Source organism: Panthera leo, chromosome A2, assembly GCF_018350215.1.
Source record: "Panthera leo isolate Ple1 chromosome A2, P.leo_Ple1_pat1.1, whole genome shotgun sequence".
NCBI classification, from domain to species: domain Eukaryota; kingdom Metazoa; phylum Chordata; class Mammalia; order Carnivora; family Felidae; genus Panthera; species Panthera leo.
In genome coordinates this window covers 20,165,591-20,180,829 of record NC_056680.1, presented here as the reverse complement: position 1 = coordinate 20,180,829, position 15,239 = coordinate 20,165,591, and the positions used below count along the sequence as shown (strand labels likewise).

At 40.4% G+C, this 15,239-nt stretch overlaps 1 protein-coding gene across 8 annotated transcripts in view; it reads right to left on the bottom strand.

The window, feature by feature from the left end:
- Positions 1-15,239, bottom strand: part of RAD54L2 (RAD54 like 2) — a 112,639-nt gene that overhangs the window by 48,700 nt on the left and 48,700 nt on the right. For all 8 annotated transcript variants that reach the window (XM_042929524.1, XM_042929520.1, XM_042929516.1 and 5 more), the window contains one exon: positions 14,878-15,070. In XM_042929524.1, coding sequence (XP_042785458.1) covers positions 14,878-15,016 — 139 coding nt within the window. In that variant the 5' untranslated portion in view covers positions 15,017-15,070. The remainder of the gene's footprint in view (positions 1-14,877; positions 15,071-15,239) is intronic.

Here is a 15,239-nt window from a genome sequence, read left to right as displayed (position 1 = left end):
CAAACCTTTTCCTTGGGGCTGTAGAAAATGCAAAGAAAATATGTACTTATCCAGGAGCACATTACACAATAGCCTTGCTTCCTAATGGGTGAAGGGGACAATTAAAAGAAGAGTGGCTAAGAACATAAGCACAAAGTCTCTATAGTGGAAGAGCATTCCGCAGTAGCTCTCCCAGCATCCCACACCCCACAGAGTAGCAACTCTTTAGACCTCCACCACACTCAGTGACCATCAAGGGAAAAAAGCCTCATTCATTCTTGCTTTCTCTCATTTCCTCATATTCAGTCATGAATTCTGTGCTCTAAGAAGTTACCTAAATATCCCTCTCTTCTTCTCTCCACACCACTGTACTACCTGGTCTGGATTCTTGCTCTGGCCTCCAGAGTCTCCCTGCCTCCCTGCAATCCACACTGCAGAAAGAGTGAGCTTTGTGAATCCGCTCTAGTCACAGTCTCCACCCACCCAGGATCTTTTAAAACACTTTAAAACTATCCCTTCTGCTCTTAGGATAAAATCTGAAATCCTTCATGCCTTTCCTGATTGCTAGCTCACAACCCGACTACCAAAAACCTCCCTCCACCCACACACTCTCAGTTCCATGTTCTCTAGCCTCAAAAGCATGGTGCTCTCAGAGGCTCTGGGCCCTTGCAGATGCTGTGTCCCTCTTTTCTCATTTCCTTATCTAACAGGGATGTGTTAGATTCTAATTTAATTGTAACCCATATTCTCTTTCAGGTCTCTGCCTAAAAGCCTATAGAAGACCATCTCTAGGTTTCTTCCTTTTTATTTTTATTTCAGCATGTGCTCAACATTGTTAGGCTGCAGTGCCTGTCAATATATCTGGTGAGACAAGGTTAGTAACTGATGCTTTCTCTCTTGGTATGCTGTTTGGGGAATTTTATTCAAACCTGGCACATCCTGCTTCTGTACTCTACATTGGACCAAAGACTACTATAAGACTTCAGAATACAATTTACAAAACACTTAAAGACACTCCTTCAGGAGGATTGCTGGGAACTGTGAAGTCAGGGCAGACAAAGTAGCTGGTGAATAGCTACAGGCCCAGCACCAGGTCTGCAGTGAGCCCTACTAGATTTGGATCCCATGCACTGCATGTCCAAGGCCATTACAAATACTATAAACATTAACTCATTCAGTCCTCAAAACAGCCCTATTAAGTAGATAGTGCTACCATTATTCCCATTTTACAGATAAGGAAACTTGCTCGAAAGCCATTAAGTAGTAAAGATAGGATCTAAACCCAGGTGACTGATCTGTCTCCAGAGTTCATGCTCTTAGCCACCACACTGCATAATTTCCCCTCTATTCCCATTTCCCTGAAAGTTATGTGGAAAAAAAATAGAGTTCAGAGACAGCTATGTATGTACTGTGCCTCAGTTTATAACAAAAGGTACAGGAAAATGCAATGCAGAATGCTGAATCAATTAGATAATCATATTTGGAAATGAGAAGGATGAACCTTGACCCCTACCTCACACCATACAAAAATCAATTCACGATGGATCACTGACCTAAATGTGAAGGTAAAACATTTAAAGCTTCTAAAAAATAACAATATCTTCATGACCATGGGGAAGCACTAAAGCACTAAACATAAAGGGTAAAAATAAATTTGATTTCATTACAATTAAAACATCTATTCATCAAAAATACAATATAAAAAGGAGCATAAAACTGCAAAATAAGCCCCACAAAACACAATTAAAAGTGAAAAATCAAGCAATATAGAAGGAAAAGATATGTGTGTGTGTGTGTGTGTGTGTGTGTGTGTGTGTGTGTGTACCCAATAAGACTCATAACCAGATATGAAGAATTCCAATCAATAAGAAATAGATGAAAGGAAAGAAAAATGTTCCAAAAAATGTGTTCAGACACTTTACAAGACTGAAAATGGTCATAAGCATATGGAAAAAGCCTAACATCTTAAATAATCAGGGAAATGCAAATTAAACTCACAGTCAGAAGTTCCCACCCCCTGGATTATTGGGAAAGAGGGTTGAAGGTCCTACAAAGTCACTCTGAACAACTGGGTCAACATCTGACACGCTTTCCTGCTGCAGATTTACAAACAATCTTCTGCCCCCAGCACACCTGAACTCTGCACCTTTGTGTCTTTAAGCCTGGCACACAGAAAAGGACAGGAAATGGTTGCAAAATTGGCACTACTTCATTTCTAGTAAGAAGTCACCCTAAATTCTTGATTTAGGCTACTCTAAAAAATCAGTCCAACAACAGATATCCAACTTGTCTCAGGAAGAGGTGATACAACTTTCTGGGGAAGGGAAGAGGATAAAACAAATACAGAATAAAAAGATCTGTCATGAATCTGTAATTTAAGGACTGGTGCTGGTCATCTAAGTTGAGAAAAAAATGCTAAAATGCAATAGAGAGCTAATACATGGCTAAACTGGCCTTCCATGCAGATTCACAGCCCTTTTCTCCACTTTGGTGATTCCTCTTTGTTCCTAAAAACATGCCCATACTTCCACATCTTCATCCAGAATGAGAAAACAACAGATCTAGAGTTCAGGTTGCAGAATTTCATCTTGCAGAAGTGAACCTGAAGGCTCAGCAAGGTCTTGCCCAAGATACAAAAATTTTGAGGAAGATGATTACCTTGCCCTGAGGGGTGTTCCTTTCTATTACACACTAACATGCTGAGGTAAAGGATTTTTCCCAGGTCTTGGCTTGAGCCAGTAGGGACTGCCCCCAACTATACTGTGTCATCCATTTCTCCCTCCCTACCTGATAAGCCCCACTGGCAAAAAGTTAGAAGGATGAAACTTTTTAACTTTTAAAAAAGCCTTTCTTTTTATTTTTAATGTTTTTTAGATTTATTTGAGAGAGAGAGAGGGGGAGAGATAGAGAATCCCAAGCAGGCTCCACACTGTCAGCACAGAGCCTAACATGGGGCTGGATCCCATGAACCGCGAGATCATGACCTGAGCCAAAATCAGGAGTAAGACACTCAACCAACTGAACCACTCAGGCACCCCTAAAAAAGCCTTTCCTTGACCTCAAATACCCCCTCATTTATTGCTTCTTCTTTTTGTTTCCTTTTATAGCAAAACCCCTCAAAAAACTTGTCTATTCTTAGGGTCTCCAATTCCTCTCCACCTGTTTTTTTTTTTTTTAATTTTTTTTTTTTAACGTTTATTTATTTTTGAGACAGAGGGAGACAGAGCATGAACAGGGGAGGGTCAGAGAGAGAGGGAGACACAGAATCTGAAACAGGCTCCAGGCTCTGAGCTGTCAGCACAGAGCCCGACGCGGGGCTCGAACTCACAGACCGCGAGATCGTGACCTGAGCCAAAGTCGGCCACTTATCCAAATGAGCCACCCAGGCGCCCCTCCACCTGTTCTTATGTTAGCCCCTATCATGGCACTGAAATGCTCATCAAGGTCAACAAGGATGCCCACACTGCTAAATCTGACAGCCAATTCTCTTTTAATTTTAATTCCAGTGTAATTAACAGTGTTATATCAGTTTTAGGTGTACATTACAGTAATTCAACAATTCCATATATTATTCAGTGCTCATCAAGATAAGTGTATTATTAGCCCCCTTCACCTATTTCACCCATGCCCCCACCCACGTCCCCTCTGGCAACCATCAGTTTGTTCTCTATAGTTAAGAGTCTGTTTTTTTGTTTGTGTCTTTTTTTTTCTTTTGTCTTGTTTCTTAAATTCCACATGAATGAAATAATATTTGTCCTTCTCTGACTGGCTTATTTTGCTTAGTATTATATTTCTAGATCCATCCATGTTATTACAAATGGCAAGATTTTGTTCTTTTTGTGGCTGAATAATATTCCATTGTATTTATGTGTGTGTATACACATTACATCCTCTTTATTCATTCATCTACTGATGAACACTTGGGCTGCTGCCATTGTAAGTGATGCTGCAATAAACAAAGGATCCATGTATCTTTTTGAGCCAGTGCTTTTCTATTTTTTGGGTAAATACCCAGTAGTTCAATTCTTGGATCATAGGGTAGTTCTCTAATTTTTTGAGGAACCGCCATACCGTCTTCCACAGTGACTGTACCAGTTTGCATTTCCAGCAACAGTGCACGAGGGTTCCTTTTTCTACACATCCTTGTTGACACTTGTTTCTTGTGTTTTTCATTTTAGCCATTCTGACAGGTGTGGGGTGATATCTCATTGTGGTTTTGATTTGCATTTCCCCAACGATGAGTGATGTTAAGCATCTTGGCCATCTGGATGTCTTCTTTGAAGAAATGTCTATTCATCTCTTCTACCCATTTTTTTATTACTATTATTATTATTATTATTATTATTATTATGTTGAGTTGTATAAGTTCTTTATATACTTTGGGTACTAACACTTTATCAGATATATCATTTACAAATTTCTTCTCCCAGTCAGTAGATTGTCTTTCAGTTTTGTTGGTTGGTTCCTTTGTTGTACAAAAGATCTTTTTTTAAAAATTTTTTTTGTAAGTTTATTTATCTATTTTGAGAGAGAGAGAGAGCAGGGGAGGGGCAGAGAGAGAGGGAGAGAGAATACCAAGCAGGCTCCATGCCATCAGCACAGAGCCTGATGCAGGGCTTGAACTCCTGAGAGATCATGACCTGAGCCAAAACCGAATCAGACACTCAACTGACTGAGCCACCCAGGCACCCCTGTTGTGCAGACGATTTTTATTTTGATGTAGTCCCAATAATTTATTTTAGCTTTTGTTTCCCTTGCCTCAGTAGACACATCTAGAAAGATGTTGCTACAACCAATGTCAGAGAAATTACTGCCTGTGTTCTCTTCTGGGATTTTTATGGTTTCGGGTTTCACATTTAGGTCTTTAATCCATTTAAAATTTGTTTTTGTGTATGGTATAAGAAAGTGGTCCAGTTTCATTCTTTTGCATGTAGCTGTCCAATTTTCCCAACACCATTTGTTGAAAAGACTGTCTTTTTCCCATTGTATATTCTTTCCTCCTTTGTCAAAGATTAATTGACCATACAATTGTGCATTTATTTCTGGGCTTTCTATTCTTTCCATTGATATGTGTGTCTATTTTTTGTTCCATTACCATACTGTTTTGATTACTATAGCTTTGTAATATAACTTGAGGTCTGAAATTGTGATACCTCAAATTATTTTCTTTTTCAAGCCTGCTTTGGTTGTTTGAGGTCTTTCTTGGTTCCATACAAATTTTAGGATTATTTGTTCTAGTCCTGTGAAAAATGCTGTTGGTGTTTTCAGAGGGATTGCATGAAACCTGTGGATTGTTTGGGGTAGTATAGACATTTTAACAATATTTGTTCTTCTGATCCATGAGCACAGAATGCCTTTCCATTTCTTTTTGTCGTCTTCAATTCTTTCATCAATATTTTATAGTTTTCAGAGTACAGGTCTTTCACCTCTTTGGTTAAGTTTATTCCTAGGCTACTTTTTTTTTTTTTTTTCTGTACAATTGTAAATGGGATTGTTTTCTTAATTCCTCTTTCTGCTGCTTCATTATTAGTGTATAGAAATGCAACAGATTTCTGTATATTGATTTTGTATCCTATGACCTTACTGATTTCATTTATAGTTCTAGTAGTTTTTTGGTGGAGTATTTAGGGTTTTCTATATATAGTATTATGTCATCTGCAAATAATGTAAGTTTTACTTCTTCCTTACTGATGTAGATTCCTTTTATTTCTTTTTGTTGTCTGACTGCTATGGCTAGGACTTCCGGTACTATGTTGAACAAAAGTGGTGAGAGTAGACATCTTTGTCTTGTTCCTGACCTTAGGGAAAAAGCTCTGTTTTTCCCCACTGATGATGTTAACTGTGAGTTTTACATATAAGGCCTTTATTATGTTGAGGTATGTTCCCTCTAAACCTACTTTCTTGAGGGTTTCTATCATGAATGAATATTCTACTTTGTCAAATGCGTTTTCTGCATCTATTGAAATGATGATAAGGTTTTTATCCTTTCTCTTATTAATGTGATGTATTATGTTGATTGATTTGCAAATACTACAAATATCCAGCAGTCAATTCTTACTCCTGATACTACCCTGGTTATTGCTAGCCTTTAACTAACACAGTTGATCACTTCCTCCTTGAAATTGTTTTTTTTTTAAGCCACCACAGCACTTTTCTCTTGGGTTTCCTACTACGTCAGTGGCCATTTCTTCTCAGTCTTCTTTCCTAGACCCTCTTTATCACCCTCCCCACTGCTGAGTGTCCAGTGCTTAGTCACTCAGATTACTTCTCTTATTCCTGGGATGATCTCATCCTGTCCCATGTCATAAGTACCATTTATATACAGATATAGCCCATGTTTTTATCTTCAATGTAGACTTCTCTTCTGAACTTCAACTCAGTAATCTAACTAACTGCCTTCTCAACATCTTAGCTTGGAGCCATAAGACATGTCAAACTTAACATGTCTCTAAAACTACACTTTTGTCTGTCCCCATTCTGTGCCTCTCCCCCAATCTTTCCAAGCTCAGAAAATGGCATCTTCAAGCTGTTCAATCCAAAAACTTTGGGATTGATCCTTACCTTCTTTCTTTCACACAATCTATATCCACTTCGTTAACAAAACTACTATGTGGTTTCATTTATATACCAAAATTCTATAAAATAGAAACTAATCAGTAAGGGCAGAAAGCAGATCAATGGTTCACTAGAGACAGGGTTGGAAGGCAGGGAGGGGAGGGAAGGACTTCAAAAGGGGTAAGGAAACTTTCAGGGGTGACAAATATGCTCACTAACTTGATGATAGCTTTAAGGGTATATACACAGTATACAATTAAACCTTGATAAGCTGGAAAAACAAACAAAAATCCAAGTAAACTTTTTGACAATATAGTACTCTGTCTATGCAGTTTAAGTGAGATATATTAAAAGGAAAAAAATTGCAAAAATAATCTTGAACTTTAGACTTATTGTTTGTAGTAGATATCTGAAACTATTTTGAGTGTACTGTACAATTGAACAAATGAATAAATACCGTGATGCTACTGGGAACCAGGTTCTCACCGGGTGAAAAGGGAGATACAGATAAGGAATGGGAGAAGGAGTAAAATTAAGAGCACTGTTATGAACACAATTTTTAATTTATTTTTTTAAGTTTTATTTTTTTATTTTTGAGAGAGAGAGAGAGAGAGAGAGAGAGGGAGAGAATGAATGAGGAGGGGCACAGAGAGAGGGAGACAGAGGATCTGAAGCAGGCTTCACCGTGTCAGCACAGAGCCCAATGCAGGGCTCGAACCCACGAGCCACAAGATTATGACCTGAGCTGAAGTCAGACGCTTAACTGCCACCCAGACGTCCCTGAACACAATTTTTTAAATAAATGTATTTCCTAGCTCTAGAGACCAAAAGAGCCAACAATCAATGATATCCTAGTAGTATTGAGCATATGTATAGCCCAGATCTTGGTTTCTAAGTACCATTTCCCTCTAAAAGAAACCAGGAGTTTGGAGAAAAGGCCAATTCCCAGGTCAGAACAGAGAAGATACAAGCTAGGCTTGGAACACCGTTGTACCAGAAAGAAAAGGAAGTGCTCACAAATTGTAGGGAGCATGTCAAAGGAATACTGAAGTCAGCTGAAATGGGCTCCCACTAGCCAAACCCAGGACAATTTGAGTATTAAAATGAACAACAGGAATGGATTCTATCACACTAAATTTTTAAAAATGGATCTAGGAACGTCTGGGTGGCTCAGTCAGTTAAGCATCGTCTCTTGATTTCGGCTCAGGTCATGGTCTCACGGTTCATGCGATTGAGCCCTGTGTTGGGCTCTGCACCAAGAGCGCCAAGCCTTCTTAGGATTCTCTCTCCCTCTGTCTCTGCCCCTCCCTGGTTCACACGGGAGTGCACATGTGCACGCTCCGTCTCTCAAAATAAATAAATATTTCCTTTAAAAACTATTCTTAGAAAAGGAAGAAATTTAGGCTTAAACTAAGAATGTCTAATGTAACAGAAAGGTCATAAAAAAGGGTGAAAACTACAACTCCATAGACTATGCTGCCTTCTGAAGGGCCCTGGGGGCTTCCATTGGAGGGAGAAAACATTGGTTAGAGTTCCCATTAGATTGCTGAAATCACCCCACCCACTCTGATCTTAGTTCAAATTTCTGGAAGCTCCCCTACACCTCTTCCACTTCCAGCTGCTCAGAGAGCATGACTTTTCCTGCAGACTGCTACTGTTTAATGATATGTCCAGAACTCACGGTGAGAATCTGAAAAAGCATGTTGGAACCCAAACGAATAAAACCAGGGTTTGGGTATATCTCAAACTGCTACCGCTGGCCCTACATGCTCAGGCCCTCCCTATCTCATCCCAGACCACTCTGGCCTCTATTCTCTACGCTTCAGCCACCATGGCCTCTATGTTCCTGATTCTTAAACAGCAAATTCGTTCCCACACCAGGGCCTTTGCCCTGGCCCTCTGCCTAGAACACTTTACCCCTAATTCTTTACATTGTAAGCAAAGAGGACAAATAGAAAGGGGTCAGTGAAAAAGCACAAAGCAAACTCTCTGCAGGGAAGGCAGAGATCCAGAGGTTGAGAAGATCAGCTTTCCCTACTCAGTGGTCTAAGGTGAAGGAGGTCAGCCTGAGGCCAAAGTTGATATTCAGGAGGTTAGCTTTCTGTCAATAAGATGGCTATGAAGCAGGTTCCAGAAGGAACATATCTAGCTCCAGTTCCAGGATCTCAGTATCCTGATATGCCATGTAAAACAGACAAGAATAAAACAACAAAAAAAGAAGGCCTTCATGTTCTAAAAAGATGTGCCCATCAAGGCAGTCTGTGCCCAGATCTTGATTAACTTAAGCCAGGGCCTCTCAAACTTTTCCACTGACGAGTCCTGAATGTCTGCAGAAAACGTTCTTATCCCTTGGGGGGCTCTCATGGCACGATCCAAAATTCTAAACTCTGAAATTTATTTGAAAAAAAAAAAATCTTATTTTACCTTAAAAATGCATATGAATTATTTTCTATGCCTAATTTTTATTACAATTTTTTTTAATTTTTTTTTCAACGTTTTTTTTTTTTTTTTTAATTTATTTTTGGGACAGAGAGAGACAGAGCATGAACGGGGGAGGGGCAGAGAGAGAGGGAGACACAGAATCGGAAACAGGCTCCAGGCTCCGAGCCATCAGCCCAGAGCCTGACGCGGGGCTCGAACTCACGGACCGCGAGATCATGACCTGGCTGAAGTCGGACGCTTAACCGACTGCGCCACCCAGGTGCCCCTTTTACAATTTTTTAAAATTCCTTACCAAAGTACTAACCCCCAACCCCCAACACCACTCCACCTATCTCCTGATAAAACTGGCACTCCAACAAGGTTTGTCATGTTCATCCTGAAGCTTCATAAACTCCCAGTATGCCTACCACGGCCTGAGGAAATGAGTTTGGAAATGAAACCTTTTGGCAAGCAATCATTCTTAGAGTAACAAATAAGTTTTTTAAGTCTGCAGTTTCTGGCTGGGGCTTTGGTTTGTTTTCTAGTAATATTCCATTAGAAAAACCCTACTCTTGTGTTAGGTTAATGAGGCTGTTCACAACATGGGCCAAGCAGCTTGGATGAGTGGAATGCTCTCAGAAGAAAAGAGGGTGGTGGCCCCAGAATCCTCCTGGAGAACCAAGCAAAGACCAGAGAAACTGGCACAGGTAATAGAGTAAAAATACTGTAGGAAAGAAATGGGACATCTGGCTTTTCCTTGCAAATATTTCACAAGAATAAAGGTAGCCTAAAAGAAGTGCAAGTGGTAATGGAAAGGGGAATCATATTATTAACTAAGATTCAGGGGTGCCTGGGTGACTCAGTTGGTTAAGCGTCTGACTCTTGGTTTTGGCTCAGGTCATGATCTCACTGCTTTGTGGGTTCAAGCCCCACATTGGGCTCTGTACTGGCAGCGTGGAGCCCACTTGGGATTCTCTCTCTCCCTCTCTAGGTGCCCTTCCACCACTCATGCTGTCTCCGCCTCTCTCAAAATAAATAAACTTAAAAAAAAAATTTTTTTTTAAACTAAGATTCATTATTCACTTGGAGAACAAGTGAAATCAGGAATTGGATCCATTAATCCAGATGAATGTTAATAAGAAACACATGAAGTCCTTGTTAATTAATAGTTTAAATTTTAAGCATCCCCTCCACCCACCCAACCACTAGTGCATATTCAGGACCAGGTTTCTTTCTATTTTTCTCCCTGTCTCCCTGCTGCAAGAGGACAAGAAGCTACCTTGGGGAAACAGATGTTAAGATCTTTGCCATTTGTATAGACAGGAAAACCCTTGAAAATATCTCTTGGTCTAAACTCCATCACTTACAGTTGCACTGAAGGCTTACAGTGGAGTGATGCTGAGGAAAACAAATGTGCTAATGAACCACCAAGGCAAAGAAAGATCTTTTTACAAAGCCATGTAAACATAGGACTCTGTGACAGATACCAGCTGTGCGACACTTATACATCCACTGGAATACACATTAAGCAGCAACTGAAAATGAACTTTTTTTGTAAAGGCTAGATTATTCTAGGAGTTCCCTTCATCTAAATATTTCTAAGTACTTTATCTGGGGCAAGACATTGGACCTGAAGCTGAGCTAGAAGAAAATACTGAACCAGAAAAACATTTTGCATGAGGAAAGCCAATTCCCAGAGGCACCAGGTTTTGAACCTCTACCTTTGATAATCAGAGACCCCATAAGGTGCTGACATCCAACTTCTCCCACCATTCCAAGAGAATAGAGAAAACTCAACACAGACATCTGGAGAAAAGAAAAACAGGGGAATGAGGGACACCTGGGTTGGCTCAGTCAGTTGAGGGTATGCTCTTGATTTCAGTTCAGGTCATGATCCCAGGGTCAGGGAATTGAGCCCCATGTCAGGTTCCATGCTGAGCATGGAGCCTGCTTGAGATTCTCCCTCTCTCTGCCCTTCTTCCCCATTCATGCACATGCTCTCTTGCTCTCTTGCTCTTTCTCTCTAAAAGAAAAAGAAAAAACAAACAGGGGAAACAAAAACCACTCAAAAATGTTTCACAACATGCCAAGAGCCCCTAATGTGTTAGAAATGGAAAGCACTGTTTTCTCTCTACCTTTTTAAAGACAAAATCATGGTGCTACTCCCCAAGAGCCAAAGTCTCCTTATTCTCATACTACCCCACAAGTCAACGTTCAAAGGTCAGTATCAAGGAGGAGATAATGCCCCAATTTAATGTAGCAAAGCTACATCTCTAATTCCCCCACTCCCTATACCATTCTTCCCACCTTTGTAAAGATTTCATTATCTTCCCAGGCTTTACCTATTCCATCTTCAACCTGCCTCACACATCAAGTAAGTCACCAAGTCCTATAAATTCCACTGTTACAAATCTGACCATTTACTACTCCTGTGTAGGTCAACTGATCCAAACAGTTCAAATCCTCATTAATCCTTTCTGTAAAGTTCTAACACAGACCTAGTTGGTCTTCACCATCTAATAGGCCATCTCTTCTTCATGCTGCTAAAACAACATTCCTAAAAATCAAAGGTTTAATGAATGCTCCCCAGTAAAAACTTCCGTCAATTCCATGCTGCCTATAAAACAAATTCTAAACTCCTTCCTAACCTGATTCCAGGCCACCACTCCAGTCTCACTCTGGTCATCCCCCTAATGTGTCCAATTCTACATCAAACAAGATAGCTCACCATTCTCTAGCATATGCCATACTTGCCCTTCTACTTTGCCATTACTCATGCTATTCTAATTGTTCTCTCATCTCTAGTCAACAGTATTACCAATCAACTTCTTTCCTTAAAGCACAAACTAAGAGAGAAAGCAACCCATTACAGGTAGGGAATGATATGAATCTATAGTCTCAGAAGCAACATGGATTTGAAAAAGGAGTACCACTTTGGAAACCAAAGGCCCAGCTCCGCCACTTTCTTGTAAAGTTATACTGAGTAAGCCATTTGCCTTTCTGAGCCTCAGTTTCCTCATCCCTAAAATGTATCTGCTCTGCCTAACAGATAGGATTATCAAGATAAAGTAGGATAAAGTATGTCAAAATGTTTGTGAGGGGATGGACTAAAGCAGTACTTAGAGGGAAATTTATAATTTTGATTGTTTTTATTAGGAAAAAAAGGTAAGCACATTCTTAAGAGGTTTGAAAGTACTGCTAGAAGTAGAAGGAAGATCATTATAAGTAGAAATTACAAAGAAAGTAAACACAAATCAAGAGAATCAACAAAGCCAAAAGACGGTTCTTTGAAAAGGTTAGTACGATTGTTCAGATGTTTGTGCAAACCATGAAGAAGCACTATAAAAGTGAGTTATTGATATCCAATAGAAATGAAACTTCAAATAAAAAAAGCTGAAGTAATAATTTCTTTTTTGAAAGTGTTTCTCAATCTCAGCACTATTGATATTTGGCCACAATAACTGTGTGTAGGACGGAGCTGTCCTGTGCAATGTAGGATGTTTAGCAGCATCCCTGGTCTCTGCCCACAAGATGCCAGTAGCATTCCTCCCCCACCTCCCAGAAGTCGTGACAATCAAAACTGTTTTCAGACGTTGTAAATTGTCCCCTGGGAGGTAAAATCATCCCAGGTTGAGAAAGACTGCTCCAAGACAACAAAAGGCCACATCACACTATACCAGCTAAGACTATTCATAGCTATTCCTAATTTTAGAATAGCGGGCCGCTCTACCCATTAAGGTTGTGAGATGACCAGCAAGCCAAGGCAGGAAAGGCAAGACTGAACAAACAGGCAGGTCTCAGATGTTTCAGCAAAATTTCATAGTGTTCAAAATGAGAGAACCAGGAAAACTGTGAGCTCTAAAACAGGGGCAGAATTGCCACAAGTAACACAAGTATCACTTCCATTTGGGAGTGCCTGGGTGAGCACAGCTCTAACACTACAGTGAAACATCAAAAGGATACTTAATCAAATTCCAAGAAGTTAGATAACCCTAGCAAGGCAAGAGAAAAAGTACCTACCAAACACTTTAACACTCGGAACTATAAAAGCAATAAAAATAAGTCATTTCAAATTTTTAAAAAATCGTTTCATCTTAAAGTTGTATAAATAGTAAAAACAAACAAAAAACCTCCAGTTACACAGCTGTGACAAATCACAATTAAATTCTCACCACTTCTAGGGGCACCTGGGTGGTTCAGTTGGCTAAGCACCCGACTTCAGCTCGGGTCATGATCTTGCGGTTTCTGAGTTTGAGCCCTGCATCAGGCTCTGTACTGTCAGCTCAGAGCCTGGAGCGTGCTTTGGATTCTGTGTCTCCCTCTCTCTGCCCCTACTTTGCTCCCACTGTCTGTCTGTCTGTCTCTCTCTCTCTCAAAAATAAACATTAAAAACAATTTTTTTAATAAACATTAAAAAGTAATTTTAAAAAATCTTGCCGCTTCTAACATAAATAATAAAGTGCACAGAAGGATATGTTTTGTTTTGTCTTAATAATTAAGAACCGAACAAGGAAAACAGAATTCCAAGAAGCCAAGAGGGAAAACTGTGTGTATATATCCATTATACCCACCAGCAACATCTAAAATCCGATCTAAACCTGACATGAATCTAGGGGGTAGCTGAAATATAATTCTGAGAACCCAAATGATAAAAAGCAAAAAGTGATGCAGATACCAGGGGCACTCTAATGCCATCTTAAGAACCATGAGACCAAGGCAAGACAGTATGATGTATATGTGTTGCCGAAGCGAGCACATCAAGACAGTATGATGGTATACCGTTCCAGCACACACTATCTTCCATTATTTCTACTTATTCTACTTTATATAGAAAGGAACTACAGTACCATCTTGGGAGACTCCAACTGAATTACAGTGGACAGCAAATGATATCAGGAAAAATAAATAAATAAAATGGTAATTTCCCTGCCAGAGGTGAAGTGGAAATAGGGCAGAGACTCCTAAACAGTATAAATGAGGAAAAACTGATCCCTGAACAACGTGACAACTGTCAGGATGAATGAGAACTGAAGACAGTACCAGCAGCAAAGAAACAGAATTGATGTTCATTCTCCTAGAATCTGGAGAAGAATAGTAGCACATTTTCCTAGTTCTACTAGTGTGGTCTGTTATAAACAACAGACAAAAACTTTATTCCTCAGTTAACAGGAAGCTTGCAAACAACTCCATCCTATGCTATGCAAGGCTGGAATGAACTGAGAAGCTCTATGGCTGGCCAGATGACCTCACACTGGACTAGAGAAGAAAAAGTCAATGCCACTTCAACAAGTTGGGGGCAAAGGAAGGGTTGAGCCAAATAGGAGTCCAGAGGGGGTCTACCAGCTATGAAGGTGCAGTTCTCTCCCATCAGAAGCAATCTATAGTCACTGGAAATGGCTGGGAGGCAGAGCAGCACCACAGGAGATGCAGTAAGCTTTCCGGAGTTGTGTACCTTTCATCTGAGAATCTCTCCCTAGGTAATCCCCTCATGTCCATACAAGCAGAATTGTGCATATAATTTCAGGAAACTCACGGTTACCCCCACACCTGCCTGTAGCCATCTGATGAATCCATGACCCCCAGACCACAAAGTCTTGCCACAAGGACTCTGCTACTGATTTCTCCATGACTCGGGCAAGATGCTCTACTCTCAAATCTTTGAATCTGAATCCACATGTCTGTCAAAGACGAGTTAAATGCTAAAGGTTCTTCCAGCACTAAAGTGAGGCCTAGATAGAGGAACAACAATTCACTTCCTGAGAAAGAGCATATGAGTTAATTGTTGCTATGCAACCAGTGTCTGCCTTCTCACAATAGATGACCTAAGAAATCCAACTGGAAATACCATGCTTTTCCAGCAAAAAATCCACTAGAAGAAAAGAAAAGGAAAGACAACCCATGTCACTCAGTAGAGCCACTCACCATCCAGTAGGTCTTCCGCGTCATCCCTGCCGTGCTCCTCCACTGCCACTTCCTCCTCCTCCTCCTCCTCTTCCGCATCCTCCAGCTCCACGTCCGGGTCCAGGTCTGGATCGCTCCCTGAGGCGGATTCGTCTGACATGGCTCCCAGAGGTCCTCAGTGGGCATTACCGACTCATGGTACACTGCAGGGGTCCTGAAAGAAAGAAAAGAGGCATCAGAATCACCAAGGGCTTCACTTAGGAACAGGATTCTTTCAAAGAGAAAATGCCAAGGATGAATGCCTTAGAAGGGCAAGCTAACCATACCTGAATCTCCACCTTCCTCACAAGTGCACTAACCCTGAGAAGCTCAAGTTTCTCTTA